The sequence below is a fragment of the Lampetra planeri genome, chromosome 34 (assembly GCF_965212315.1).
Source record: "Lampetra planeri chromosome 34, kcLamPlan1.2.h2, whole genome shotgun sequence".
Lineage (NCBI taxonomy): Eukaryota > Metazoa > Chordata > Hyperoartia > Petromyzontiformes > Petromyzontidae > Lampetra > Lampetra planeri.
This window is the reverse complement of record NC_136140.1, coordinates 2897877-2913495: the sequence shown is the minus strand read 5'-3', so window position 1 is coordinate 2913495 and position 15619 is coordinate 2897877. Positions and strand designations below refer to the sequence as shown.

Sequence of the window (15619 nt, the reverse complement as noted above, 5' to 3'; positions counted from 1 at the left end):
AATGAGGTTCCAATGGTGTAAAAGCATTCTTAGTTCATCACCATTCCTGGAGAAAGCCAATTAAAGAAAATAAACCATCAGCCGTCACTAAATTATGCAATCGCGTGGTGTCTGTGGCGTCAGGATTTGGCAGTGCCAAATCCTCTGTTCGGTTCCGGTAACCAAACCGCGATAAAAATGGGTTCTCGACTGTAGCGAGCTGATGTTTTGACGGCTACACAAAATGTCCAGGTCATTTGTTACATTCGTTTTTGTTTTTCATCACTTCAATTGGCACGTTCCAAGTTTGATAGTTAAAATGCAAATCATTATTCAACCAAGTCACGGCCTTCAAACAAAAAAAAAATATTGGTGACGTTTCAGGCAATGGCCGTTCTCCACAGCACATAAAAGGAGATGCTCAAGAGATAGAGTGGATACATTAAGGGTTGAGACTGCGCTTTACACCATCGGGTGTTAACTAAAAGTAGGGTGTCGGGTATCGAAAAGTATTAATGAACAAATTTCTATTACAAGTAACATACTTGTGCCACACAGACAATTAACAGAAATACATTAATTGTATTGATGTGGAGAACTCATTGCGTGGATAAACGTCTCTTGAAGCGATTTCAAAAGTAGTTGTGTGGCATCGTCTTCCGAGGCCTTTCTCTCCGCCACAGAGCGAAAGCTCTGAGCAGAAACATCTTCATCTCACGACATCACGCAAGAGACATCACAATTGCAAGACCGTACGAACGGAAGAAAACAATCTAAACATTTCTGAACAGCCGAAGCAGATGTCCATCGGGCCAGGTGACCGCCTCACCACAATCACAAATATTATGGCTCTGGCAAACTTTGCCAGCCCGACTCCTGCGCGACTATTGTGTCTGCTCCATCCGGCCCCCATTCCTGAACTAATCCGTCGCGGGAGCGGTCCCCCCCCCCCCCCCCCGCCGCCGAACAACCTCGCACATTTGGTCCGACACCTGCGAACTCGTTTTGAATCATGCCCCAATCGTGTAACGGTTTTGAGAGCGGGACTGGAGGTGCTCAACACGCGCGAAGGGATCGACGTCAAATGCCTTTGACGACGCGTGAACGTTGCGCCAAGACCGCGTGCAAGTGCCTCCGACGATCCGTGGTCCCTGCCTGTGCGCCGCTAATCGCCGACGCGCGGTACTCGTGAACTACGGTCTGTCGTGCGCGAGTCGCGCGGGAGTGTAAGCGATGTCGAGCTTTGCGTTAGTGTCATTTGCGTGCCTCTCGTCGACTGAGAAAGTAAAATGATGGGAAATGTTTCAGATAACGAGTAAAAATAACCAATAAACACAAAGGAACAATTATATTTAAGATCAAAGGCCTTAGTTAAATCTTTGTACCCAAAGTGTTTCTTTATTTTAACGTTGTGTATGTTTTCATTTTACAGAATCCCCGCTGAGACAAAATAAAATTCCAACGTTAGCACTCTTTTAACGCTACCAATACTCACAAGGTCACTTACTCTAACACTTGAGTTTTTAATCTTTCCATCGCTTACACCAATGGCTTTCAAAACAACATTTCACCCTTTCATAATGAGATGAACCTCATTATGAACCTCAAACCACGTCAATATTCAGACAATGTCAACAACACAAGTTGTCACACACAACACGCACACACAACACACAGCAATGATTTCTTGAACCGATGTGTTTTTATCAGGTAGCACATTCAAATATCACGCGGATGAACATATTGTGCGTTTGCTGATAAAACAATTAAGGATAATCTCACGAGGAAGCATTTTGAAGCATTCACATCATTTGACTTGTCCGATCGTCCGGCACAGCTGCCTCTGGACAGCGCAGACCATCCGTCACCGATGAGAGAATTTGCGAACCGGACTTCTACGGGAGACAGTGACATGGTCTAAAAGTAGCTCGTGGTTCGAGCCCATGGCAGCCCCGGTTAATACAAACCGTAAATACTGCTGCGTTGTTCGCCTTCGCAGTGGACGTTAAAGACCCCACGATGTTATTCAGGAAAGATGAGGCCATGTGTTTCAGCGCCACGTTGTAGTTTGGGATTAATTTACAGAAATTTGGTAAATTGCCCCACAAGCTACTCAATTGGGAAAAGCCGCAGAGCAACCCCCTACTGGCAGAGCAACCCCCTACTGGCAGAGTAACGGGGGCGCATTGCAGGCAGGTGCTGCATTGATCTTGTGCCGCAGAGGGACAGCTGCTACTTGGGGTGCCCCCTTAAAAGGCAGCACGGCACCTTAAGACGTATTGCAATAAGCGATGACGGCGATGATGGCGATGACGGTTATTTCGTATAAAGGGGTTCACAAATCGACCGCTGCAAGCCTTGCGCAATTCGCACAATCTGGGCGAAGTCCAATCCGGCTCAGTCAACACACCTCACGCTTCATCATCTCCCCGAGGCACACGGTGGCATAGCACGACGAGGGCAGATCAAGGGTGATGACCAGGGAGGAAGAGGAGCCAACAGCAAAAGCCTCCTCTGAGCCCAAAGTCTCAGGGACGCCATTGCCCGCGGACGCCTCCTCCGCGTCAAATTTAGCGTCGGCGCCTCCTCCAGGAGCCGGCGAACAGCTTCGCGACGCCCGACTCTCCGATTTGAGGTCGCCTGCGGCACCGTCGCCAGATGACGGGCGGGCGGATTCCGTGGCCTCGAGGCCGAGGCCGTGGGCCGCTCTCGACGAAGAGAGGCAACTCGCGCGACCGGCGGCACCCGGGAGACTCCCACCCTCCGCGTTCTCCGCCGGGTCGGCGGCACCGGCGCGGCCGATGCGGAGCGCGGCGCCGGGCAGGCCCCGCTCCGTCCAGGCGAGAGAGACGTTGGAGGGGCGAGCCAGGAGCCGGCGGTAGGCGCCGGGGAGGCTGACGCGCAGCTCGGCGACGCGGAAGGCGGAGTCCGCCAGGCCGTCCCGCCGCAGCGTGGCCCGGTAGGCCTCGCCCGCCTCGTTGTCCGGGTACCGCACACTGCTGCCCGGCATGGGCAGCACCACCTGGCGGGTTGGCAGCGCCACGGATTTGTTCGCGCGGCCGATTGGAGACGTGCACATCCACGCGGCGATTACCGCTGCCTTTCAAAATGTGATTACCGCAAGGCAATGCGTGGGTTAGCGTGGAGATTGCACGCGGTGCAAGCTGCCAACTGTTGTGCTGCATATGATTTCAAGTGACATTTAACGGCTTCAACTATATTTGAGAATCCCTCTCGTGCACAATGTTTCAAAAGATTGGTAATCTAATGCCAGAGCCAGTGTTCAATTATTCAGGGTAACTGGGAAAGAGGGGTTAGCGTCTCAGATAAAACAAAAACACAGATAAAACAAAACACAGCTCAAATAGACGATTTGTTTACCCAAGCAGAATGGGGATGAATAAGTAGAATGTGTTGTCTGTGTTTATTGTTTATCTGACTAATATGTGAGTCACGAGCTCGGCATAGCTAATTACAGAAGCAGTACACGTAATAGGCACTCATTAGCGTGGAATATCGCATCTTCATTACTTATTTCGCAAGCACGGTTCATCCGCCACTGCATATAATTCACCCGTAGATAACAACGTTTATTGTACATTAAAACCGAAAAAAAATCTGCAATTGAATGTCAAGACATCTGTCGGAAAGACAGCTTCTTGCGAAACGTCGTGAGAATTATTTTATTATGTTTTATTATTATTATTATTATTTTATTATTTCCCTTCTACGTGACTTTAACCGAAAGAACAAAGAAGATGAATCCCTGCAGTCACGAAAGCTTTAAATCGAAATTCAAGACATCTGCTTCCAATGTTTGGTCAATTCCTTTATTCTGCCAGGCAATTTTAAGCATGCAAACAAGAAACACCTGCATGGCTGGGTCAAACGCCTACTTTCTGTGCTGTCTCAACAAGGCAGCGCATCCTAAACAACAAAACTGCGTTGTGAGCATTGCCGGACGCTAGCTGTGCAGCACTACACCTGGCAGTGATACGCTCGAATGCACGTCCGTGCAATGTTTGCATCGAAATATTAAAATGTCTACAAGCTGAACTCGTGTCTCCACATAGAAATAAAGTGCGCGTTTCATTCATCTGCCTATTGGCTTCCAAGACAAATGTTCATCAAGCATACATTCATTAAGCAGGCAAAGTGTTCCCCGGTTTCGACTTTCTGAGTCTCATCAGCCAGAGTCAGGCGTATTAAACAAATGCTTCTAGATTACCAGATGCCGGTGGGACAAGCACTCCTTTAAATGACTGCTCATGACATCCAAGAGTATTAAGACTGTCCAGAGTTTGCTCACGTAAACAATTGCCGTTGTACAATATTAGTTTGGGAAACCAATAGGCTGATGAGACTAAAACGTATTTTGATTTGTATCTTTATAGATGGGTTGACTATAGCACGTTAAAATATAACTCTCGATTCACCAATTACCATATATTCTTACCTACATGGTACACAAGTCGAATTATACATGTGAGGCTCAGTCGTTAACAAGTTATGCAAACGAACTTCCAATGTTACATTTGGCTAATTGCCTGAGCATCGAAAAATTAACGGAAGTTCCATGACAAAATAAATGCATTAACTGCTCCATAAACAGCGAGTCTGCGCAATGGACAATACATACCTGGTCTATTGTGTAAACCTCATTAGCTTCCTCTTCCTCAGTCACAACATGCACCTGTGAAACACAACACGGTTTACAAAAAAGTTATTACACACACACACCTACAGTACCCACAAATGGTAGCAAAAAAACAATTCAAATGTTTCTGCTTTATGCAAAGGATTTGCCGATGTTTTTTGCATCGATTCGTAAAATCCACAAATCATGCCTCGAGATTAAAGTTGTCATCAGAATAATTTGGTTTTTCATTTGTCCAAAAGTAACGTCACTGACACGTCATCATCACTTTCGCCATTTTTGTGTGCCAATAGTGATGTCACTATGTTCAGCGTGGACATTTTGCACTTAAAAGAATAAAATAAAAATACAAAATTGTCCATACAAATCAAAAATTCTGATGTTTTTACATTAAAAACTCATTCATATACGATACCCGTTACAAATTGGTATAAAAAAAAATATCCCTTTAAGGTGTGAATACACACTTTAATACTAATACAACATCTGCAGTGCAAACTTGGCCGCTGTGATGTGAGCCATTTCATTGCCACACCACTGCCTTCATTAACCACTACCCAAGCAGAGATGGGGGCCGGTTTATTATTTTACTCCGACTACACGAAACACACAAAGTCACCCAAAAAATTCGCTCCTGCGCTTCCAAAGGGTTATGTTACATCAGTTTGGCCCCACTAAGTTCTGTTGGATTAATACGTCTTTTATCACAACTTCAACAGCACAACCATGGCATTTGCGGCAAACCATCTGGCTCTTGTGGAAATAAAGATTCCCATGCCTGGGTGGTTTTACAAGTAAATATGTGATTGCTCCGTTTGTTTACAGTGCCACACCACGTGTGCACGCTCTGGCAGGATGGCATGGAGCATAAACATCCTCATGTGTGTGCGCCTTCCTTCCGTCGACACACCACGCACCACCACGCCAGTCTTGGCACTACAACTAATTGTCTACCCCGGGTTTCCTATCGGCAAATCTCATCTCTTATTCTCACCCCCTACTCTCAGCCACAGCTCTTTTATTTCTCAGCCTGCGCGTCATTCTCGTAAACAATTGAGGATTTCGCTGCGTGCGTTTTATTGCCGCTCCTTGCCAGGCTGGAATATCTCCCCTCTTGCTGACACGGCACAACACCGCATTTCATCTTACTGAAGCGAAGCCCTCATTTGACAAGTTGTTTTTGCATAGGATGGACATGCGCCTCGAGACTGAATTGGTGCGAGAGGCGAATTATTATAATCGCATCTTGTTACAGCAGTTACAAGTTGACGACGGAGACAATGCAGGAGTGGAAAATGGCACAGGCCGTGCGCTCTGGTAACAAGCGGCATGGTCGGGTTTTGTTCTCCATGTTGTGGGGTTGTACCACACAATAATTATGATGGACGGCGTTCTTAGAGCCAGCGCTGTAATATCTCCTGCAGTGGGATGTTCTTAAACGCAATCGGTTCGCGTCGCCCTGTGAGAGATCCGAGTCGATTTATTTTAACCTCATGACATGATGCGGACAGCGCGATAGGGATACAATTGTGAAAAAAAGACAAAAATTAATCCATGAATAAAGTAAGAGGCCAAGAGAAATGTTTCGTGTGTTCCCCCGATCAGAAGTGCACAATCAGTGGGAACGTGCAGGCGTTTAAAAGCTAAGGTTATGTATTTAACAGGAGAGCTGGAGATATAGGAGAGTCGAATTGAAGAGGATGCGCCGCTATGCTGGCATGGGACGCGGAGTGCTGTGAAGCAACACAGAAGACGACGACGAGGATGACTTCCCCGGAGGTCTCTAACCTCCAATACGAAACAGTTGGTGAGGGCAACTCAAAGATTAAACCTACACTACGGCTCCAACTTGACCGTGAGGTTTTTGTAGCATGACCGGGCCAATTAAAATAAATTCCATAATGAGGGCATGGCTTTCTCATTATTGTTAAATGTCACTTTCACTTTACTGCTCAGACAAACTGTAAAGGGGTGGGGGCAGGATACGGACTAGCAATAGCGGGCAACACTAGCGCAGGTCAGAGGGGAAGGGCAGGAAGGCGCGCCGTTGGTATGCTAGCCAACGCTCTGGACAACTCTACCAGACAACTCTCCTGGATGCTACTGGACTAATCTACCAGATGATGACTAGACCACTCTACCAGACGCCTCTATTGGATGCCTCCACCGGACGACTCCAACGGACGATTCTACTGGACGACTCTAATGGACTCTACCAGACGATCTCCACCAGATGACTCTACCAGACGATCTCTACCGAATGACTCTACCAGACGATCTCCACCAGACGACTCTACCAGACGATCTCTACCGAATTACTCTACCAGACGATCTCCACCAGACGACTCTACCAGACGATCTCTACCGAATGACTCTACCAGACGATCTCCACCAGACGACTCTACCAGACGATCTCTACCGAATGACTCTACCAGACGATCTCCACCAGACGACTCTACCGGACGACTCTACCAGATGACTCTACCGGATGACTCTACCAGATGACTCTACCAGATGATCTCCACCAGACGATCTCCACCAGACGACTCTACCAGATGACTCTACCAGATGATCTCCACCAGACGACTCTACCGGACGACTCTACCAAATGACTCTACCAGATGACTCTGCCAGATGACTCTACCAGATGACTCTGCCAGATGACTCTACCAGATGACTCTGCCAGATGACTCTACGAGATGACTCTACCAGACGACTCTACCGGACGACTCTACCAGATGACTCTACCAGATGACTCTGCCAGATGACTCTACCAGATGACTCTGCCAGATGACTCTACGAGATGACTCTACCAGACGACTCTACCGGACGACTCTACCAGATGACTCTACCAGATGACTCTGCCAGATGACTCTACGAGATGACTCTACCAGACGACTCTACTGGGTGACTGCAAGGCCTTACCTGCAAATTACTCAAGATGGGATCACACGCGGCAGGGGCATCGCCTTGTACTGTGAAAACCTGCCAGGAGCCTCCTGAAAAGGAGTTGTGAGTCTTAAGCGAGGAAATCCCTGGGTAAATAATATTTATGGTCACGATAACGCACAAAAGGCACGATTCACTATTAAGAAAACTGTTCATGTAGGCATTGTTAAGGGGTCGTGTTACACACAAAGGCACCATTCGTCTTGCCGACGACAGCGTGGTTTGGTGTATTTTAACGGCACGGCAAAAAACGGGAGTGCCACCATGAGCAGCTGGACACCAACACCAGCTCCCGCCCGCACGCAGCCGCAGGAAACACAAATCGCGTGTCACGAACAGAATGTTATGAAAACGCTCGTATACGGTACGTCGAAAGAATAAAAAAGTACGTTTCGCAGGCATCTGTGCCAATACAACTATCGTAACGCAAACAGATGAAAGCTCACGGCGGTTACTTCTTCGCACGCCTCAATCTTCTTTTTGTTAGAACGAAAACGCTGTTAAGTGAATTTGCACTTAATTTCCGTCCCACCAATTCGACCGGCGACCACCACCAGTGCAGCAACTTGTTTCCTCTCGGGATTTGGTTTCTGTCTGTTTGTCTTGTCTCTTCTTTTTCCTCTCTCTCTCTCACTCACTCACTCTTTTCAGAGAGGTTATGGGATTTAGTAGGTGGCAGGGTTGCAGGAGTTAAGGGGTGACGTGGAGTTGGGGATTGACTGTGGGGGAGAGCGATAGGATGGGGGGTGTGCAAGTGCCGACTAACTGGTTAGGCCCAGGGCCCCAATTCCCAGCTGACGTAACGCGGGCACGCCACCGACCGTGGTAATTGTTGGAAGCGATCGGGGGGCCCCGGCAATTTCTTTTTTCCGGATAAGTGCAGGAAATGCGCGGGAGGAACAAAAAAAAATTTCTACCGTAGCCGCGTGCGCCCCGCGACAAAAAGGCATCTGGCTCTCGCTCTCCCAACGCGAAGCGTGGCGACTCGCCGCGCACGCACACGCTGCCCCCCCACCCACCCCCCCTCCGTCGCGTAGCCTTCCATCAGCGGGAAGGCAAAAAAGCCCACGGCTCTCACGGACACAATGAGAGAAAAGCAGAGCCGAGAGAAGCAGAAGTCAAAAAAAAAATTAGAGTCCGCGCGTGTCTCATAAACTTACCCTCTCGGTGCCCTTAACTTAATTCCTCCCCCCCCCCCCCTGTAAGTGGATAGGACCTCATTCAGGCGGGTTCACAGCTGTTATTAAGCAGTTACAAAGTCTCCACTTTCACAGCCCCCTTCCCACGGGTTGTGCTTTCCGCGCGCGTGGCCTCGGACCGGACTCCCCCTCGCCCCTGCGGGGGCCCTCGCACCTCGTGGCTGCGAGGGCCAAGGCTGGCCAGGTATAGCGAGCGAGCGAGCGAGCGACTGGGCGGGCGAGCGCTAATGCCTTATACGCGCGCGGCCATGCATCCGCGACCTTCCTCCCCCGGGGACACGACCCGTCCGACCGACCGTCCGACCGACCGTCCGTCCGTCCGCCCCACCGGTTATTGCCCGGCCACTTGAAAGACGACCAACGGGCACCCAGAGGTCGGGGGAAAACATTTCCTCTTACGGGTGCCTCCCCAGGGCTCGTCGTGGGCGCATGGCGCGCAACTGAATCGAGCTCTGAGAGCCTGTAAGCAAGCGTAGCGATGGCCGCGCGGTGGATCGAATGTCCCATAAAAATGTAAACATTTACCCCGGCGAAATAATCAATGGGCAAAGTGGAAAGGAATCATCTTCTCTGCAATGTGTGAAATGGCCATTGGCGTCGGCTGGCAAATTATTTCCTACACACAGCGATGGTTTGTCGCGTTGCTCTTCCACTACGCGCACTTAAATGTAGGGCACGTGATTTTTTGTTATTTTTTGTAAATGTCACTTTACAAAAAATTTGTGAGGTACAGTACGTTCACTTTGGGGCCCATTTATTTGGACCCCCTAAATCCGGGCAAAAGCAGAAGACAACGCATCTCAATGATTTCTCGAGCAAGCCTCATGGATTAAAAACACAATCTGATTTAATGTATTTAAGATGCCAAATTCAGATCCAACATTAACCACGACTGGAAACGTAACTTTTCCTCGAAGTGATAGATCTTCATTCGAGGGAATGACACGAAGAAGAGTGTCCGTTTACCAATGGCCACTCCTCGTGCGCTTGTGCCGACGTGACACGAAGGGCTGGCTTTCATTACAGAAAGGTATTCATCAGCGTCACGTGACCGCTCACAAACGGCATCCTGCACAGAGAGCGGTGTAATTTTTTCTAAAATGTTGCCCACGTAGAACATCCTTCAAAGGGACGAATGGATGTAAATATGATTTGGGCTGCAGGGCAGACCTGTGCTGTGTGTGGTGGACTGGGCAGCACAACCCACTGAAATCTGTGCAACGGCCTCTGAATGTTCTCGGGCTCGTGTGCGTTCCACAAGTGTTGAGTTGGCGGAGGCTTTTTCTGCCGCCTGTCAAATATTCATGACTTGCACAACATTCCTGTAGATATCGTGCCAGCAGTGCTCACGCCACCGCTGGCGGAAGAGCCTCCGCGAGAGAGAGGCTTAGAGAGCTCCTTCAAGAGGTTATTTGGCCTACTCTTCCATGCTGGCTAGATGTCTCGGCAGAGGACGGAGTAACCACATTGTACATAATCGCACTGTGGGTGTGCCGATCTATACTGCTGGGTGAACAGAAGGCGGGGGGTGGGGTAGAGGGCTGAGTTAATTAAACTTGCACCGCTGTCTTAACTGCCGCGCCGGGAGATCGAAACTGGCGACCTCTGGGTCGCACGTCCAGTGTGATAACCAATACAACACCGCAGCACTCCCTCGATATCAACATATAGTACAAAGTGATCGAGGATATGCCCAAGAGGCACTGCATTTTCCGGACATCCCGAAGTAGACAAACTAAACTGAAACTATTTTATATTTTACCAGATAAGGCCCACCGAGCCATATAGCTCTTATTCAGAAGCGACCTGGCCACAATTACTCTAAAAGCATCTTCATTATAAATGTGGAGGGAAAAATCCACGCGACCACGGGGAGAGAGACACGCAAACTCCAAATATACAGCGGCTGGCGTCAGGGTCGGGATCGAAGCTACGACCTCCTGCGCACCAGACGAGGTAGTCAACATCTGCGAGACACCGTGTCGCCCAAACTCTCATCAGACAGCGGGCGAGGTTCGCTCACGGGCGCGCCGCCGTCGCTCACCGCGTCCCCTCGGCGGCCGGCGCCCTCCGGCAGCACGAGGTCCCCGCGGGCCGCGCGCCGGACTCCGAGGAGCCGCGCGCGCACCGTGGCGGCGCGATTCCACAGCGCGCTGCAGTACGCGTGCGGGTAGAGGAGGCGTGCCGTGCGCGGCAGGGCCATCCAGGCACGGGCGGCTCGCCCGCCGGCGCCGCCGCCGCCGCTCCCTCCGACGTCGTCGCCGCAGGGGGGGCCGCAGCGGTTCAGGGCGCGCAGCATCAGCCGCTCGCGCGTCTTGTGCACCGGCATCAGGGACAGGGCCAGCTTGGCGTCGCCTGCGGGGGGGGGGGGGGGGGTGTTCGCAGGGGGGGGGGTGGGGGGTGCCACGGTGGCTAAGAGATGTTATCTCCCTCGCCTGGTACACAGGAGGTCGTGGGTTCGATCCCGACCCCGGCGCCTGCTGCTGTATATTTGGAGTTTGCGTGTCTCTCTCCCCATCATCATCGTCACGGTGGCTAGGAGATGTTAACTACCTCGCCTGGTATACAGGAGGTCGTGTGTTCGATCCCGACCCTGACGCCTGCTGCTGTATATTTGGAGTTTGCGTGTCTCTCTCCCCATCATCATCGTCACGGTGGCTAGGAGATGTTGACTACCTCGCCTGGTACACAGGAGGTCGTGGGTTCGATCCCGACCCCGGCGCCTGCTGATGTATATTTGGAGTTTGCGTGTTTCTCTTCTCGTGGTCGCGTGGATTTTTCCCCAGGTCCTCAGGTTTTCCCTCCACTATTATTATGGCTGCTATAAATTTCCACATGGTGAGTCAGTCCATTGAGCTTTCATTTGTGGCCAGCTCACTTCTGAAAAAGGGTTATATATAGCTCAGTGAGCCTTACCTGGTAAAAAAAAAATAGTTCACTTTTAGTTTATCTTGTCGGTCTGCGGTATGTTTACACTCCACACAGGCGAGTTGTCTTCTCATGCTACGTGCGCTGTTGTGATACGTCTGTTGACCGTCTCCCTGCCCTTACATCCCGTCTGGCTCACAGGTGCAATGCAAACATCCGTTTCCACGTACAAGAGACACGCCCGCGGACGGCTCGTGTAGCTGTCGAGCGCACAGCTAACACCGGCGGCAAGCTGTACAATTATAATGTTTGTTGTTAAGAATTTAGAATATTTATTAATCCTGGAGGAAGCCGATGAGCCATGAAGCTCTCTTTAGCAGATCTCCAATCGGGGCGGATAAGAACGTTACAACAACAATACAAAAATACGATCGGAGTGCAAAGTATAATGAAAGTAAAAAAGCTACCCAAACACGAATAAAACTAAACCATCCACATCCTACCAGGCAAAGCACACTGAGGTATTGACTTATTTTTCAAAAGCAACCTGGCCACAAATGATAGCTCAACAAAGTGCCTGATCTTTTAGACATTTATAGCGGCAAAAAATAATCTAATTGGTCTAAGTAAACGCACGTTTCTAAATGTGGAGGGAAACACCGGAGGACCCGGAGAAATAAATCCACGCGACAACGGTGAGAGAGACACGCACACTCCAAATATACAGCAGGCGTCGGGGTCAGGATAGGGCACAAGATACATTGATGAGTTGGATTGGCCCGAGGTGGATCACAACTGTACGGCCACGACTCCACGTGCACCTGACATAATTAAAAAAATATGACGAAAAAAAGCGGACAATGTGTCTGCTTTAGACGTCCATCTCCACTTAAAAACAAAGACAAAACATTTATTACACTACCCATCAGCCGCACAACATAATTTCAACGGAATTGTTCAAGACGAGTAACCACAGCTTCGGTTTCGACATCAAGAGTGTCCCATCAACAGAGCCAGGCTTGCATGGCCAAATGTTGTGAGCAAATCACAGTGACGACAATGGACAAATGACGTCAGGGAACGAGTAAAAAAAAAATTACGTTAATTAAGATAATTTTTAAAAGACATGATTTTGGTGGGGTATCTATAAGTGGACCCCCATGTGTAATTAATTGAGCAAGTGATTCAAGGGGAATGGTCAGAGAGAAAAGAAAGGATGTCGCTTAGGGTGACGAGATCTGAAGTTTAGAAATGGTCGGTGTAGCGTGGCCAGGATACAGCTCATTTAGTAGAGCAGCAGGGCTCCCAAGTGTGAGTCACGAGTTCAAATCCTGTCCAGGGTCAACCAAATCCATCATCCCTCCGGGATCAGCGAAATGAGCACCACCTGGTGAGGCTGCACCACCGGCTTCACGGGGCGAGGAACAACCGCGGATGTCCAAAGGGCACCCACCGATCCCTGCCACGGGAATGTGGAATTTACCTCGACGTGCTGAGGACCACCCGGGCAGATGAGCACCGCCCAATGGTCATTAAGAGCATCGGGAAGATGTTATCGTTGTGTTGTTGTTGTTGTGTAATATGAGCACGTTCGCGGCACGCTCTGTTAAGAGCACAGCGGAACGCCGTGTGGCTGTCTCAGATAACACAGCGTGCCGGCATTTGCACACCTTCAATTTTTTTTTTTTTGACAAATGCCAAATTTGTTGAAAAACGACTCCGTGGAGTTCTGCGAGGGTGCCCCATGCATCACACAAACACGGGGGCGGGATGATGTCTTACATGCGCTTTGTGTTAAACGCGTTGGCTGCTTTTGATGTGCACTTAAGGATACGGAGGGCATACATTCAAACGGCAGGCGTTAAAAGAGTGTTAAGTGTACATCCAGACACACACGCATGCAAGCAAAGCACATACCTAGTAGCTATACAAAGATTACCCACCGAGCCTACATAGACTGTTGGGGAAAGTGCTGTTAGCAAACGGGGTAGCCAGCACCATGCCTGGCCATCCATCGGTTTCCGAATGGCTACGCCCTCACCACAGCAGGTACTCATTAAAGGCTAAGTCGACTCAGGGAACACTCAGGACTGGCTCTGATATCACTTGCCTCTGATGTTAGCCATGCACTGGGGATCGAACTCAACTTGCCGGATCCAGAGCACAGCATGATAGCCAATCCGCCATTGCATCCCAAATACCTATATATGCACCCCCATATTTACACACATGTTGACAAAAATACAGGTCTGCGAGACTCACTTTTTGATGTTAAGAGCCCAAAGACAACGATCCCGCGTATAGCCTTAACAGACTGTTTGGGCAAGTGCTGTGAGCGAGCACCTATGCAGGCAGGAACGGCACACAAGGGGGTGAGTACCCAGCACTACGGCCGGCCACTTTTGTCTCCCCAGTGGCGATGTTCCTGCATCACATCAGTCAACCTCGGGGAGGCCCAGGACCGGTTCAGGTAATGGCCACTGGTGTTGGCCGTGAGCAGGAATCGAACTCGGGTCACAGGCTTCGTAGCGCAGTGCGCTAACTGCCCACACACACACACGGTTGCAATGCAGCGGATGTCACTGTCATCAAGGGAACTCAGTCCAGGGATTGCAGTGAACAAAAAGCCAGGGGTCGGGCTCTATGTGAAGGACTGCTGCTTCGTGAACTTTATTTATTAAGGATCACCTTCTCATATTCACCACACAGTGCATTGTGGCTCTTGTCAGAGGTGTTTTTTTTTAATCCTTTATATTAAGTTCACTTGCTTGCTTGCTTGCGCGCTTACGACCGTGCAAATATTTTGGTCGTTTTTTAACCCACTTCCCGTGATCCAATCGAGCTGACACGTTGTGCGTGACAATTTATTTTCGTGAAAATTTTTTTCCAAAATTTTCCACTTTTTAGGAAAAAAATTTTTTCATATTTTATTTAAAATACCAATGTGATAAAAATAAAACTCTTACTCAAGAAAAACAGAAATGAATAATAAAATAAAACCGATGCCACGCATATAAAGGATTTATAGTGTTTTTACGGGTTAATTTTTTCTTTACGAAATCAAAAAAAAATGTCCCCTCTTGTTATTTTGGTTGCCGGCTCCTAGCTCTGTACAATACGAGTGGCACCGACCAAAGAAAGCAAAGCCAAACAAAGAGTATCCAACACAATCGTAATCACAGACAGGCACCTACCGGTCTCCAGGAAGAGCCTTTTGGCCTGGTTGACAGCATCATCTCCTGCCTCCGGAGTGAAAAAGAGCTTGAGAGCTTTGTCCTGCAGCGGCAGCATTCGCGATGAGATAAGAAAGCGATGCACGGAAAACTCAGCTGGTCATCATCTCACGCGCGTGCCGGCAGAGCAGGCGAAAGTGCTCCTGGGGTTCACGTTTGCAGACAGCTTGGAGCGGTGGCATGAAACAATCATCATTGTCATTATCATCATCATCATGTTAAACATGTAATGATCGATCCACTGCTGGATGAATACCTCCACACATCATTGCTGTCTGGTCTGTCGTGGTCACGTGACGGACGGTGACATGTTGCACCTCCGATTAGAGCGGTTGGCGACGTACGGTGCGGAAAAAGTTCAACGTACATAAATACGTACGATGCTAAAATCCGTGTCGCTCCTGCGCATGGGCTAATCTCACCGCTCCATCTCCATGCAACTTGCTGACCCGCCCCTACTCAACGTCTGTGAAACAAAAAGAGCTTTATAGCTCCTCGGATTCCTCCTGCAGTCTAAATCAAGAATTTGATGTCTTCTTGGGCCTGCCGTCCCCTTGCTTAGCGGCAATTCTGTCACCGCTTTTGTCCATCGGCTAACACGCGCTATTCTACGCTATTCTACGCTAGTCTACGCAAGTCTACGCTAGTCTACGCAAGTAGCCCACTTACTCTTTGTAACAGTCAAAACGTGACGTCTCTAAACTCAAGTTCTGTCTCCGATCCACGTTTCTCTT

General features: G+C 49.3%; 1 protein-coding gene across 2 annotated transcripts in view; it reads right to left on the bottom strand.

Annotated features, from left to right (window-relative positions):
- Nucleotides 1-1350: 1350 nt before the first annotated feature.
- The window catches only part of PUS7L (pseudouridine synthase 7 like), a 32966-nt gene continuing 18697 nt past the window's right edge, over nt 1351-15619 (bottom strand). For both annotated transcript variants that reach the window (XM_078610495.1, XM_078610497.1), the window contains exons 7-10: nt 14847-14928; nt 10829-11139; nt 4619-4672; nt 1351-3001 (exon numbers count right to left, since the gene is read on the bottom strand). In XM_078610495.1, coding sequence (XP_078466621.1) covers nt 2381-3001; nt 4619-4672; nt 10829-11139; nt 14847-14928 — 1068 coding nt within the window. In that variant the 3' untranslated portion in view covers nt 1351-2380. The remainder of the gene's footprint in view (nt 3002-4618; nt 4673-10828; nt 11140-14846; nt 14929-15619) is intronic.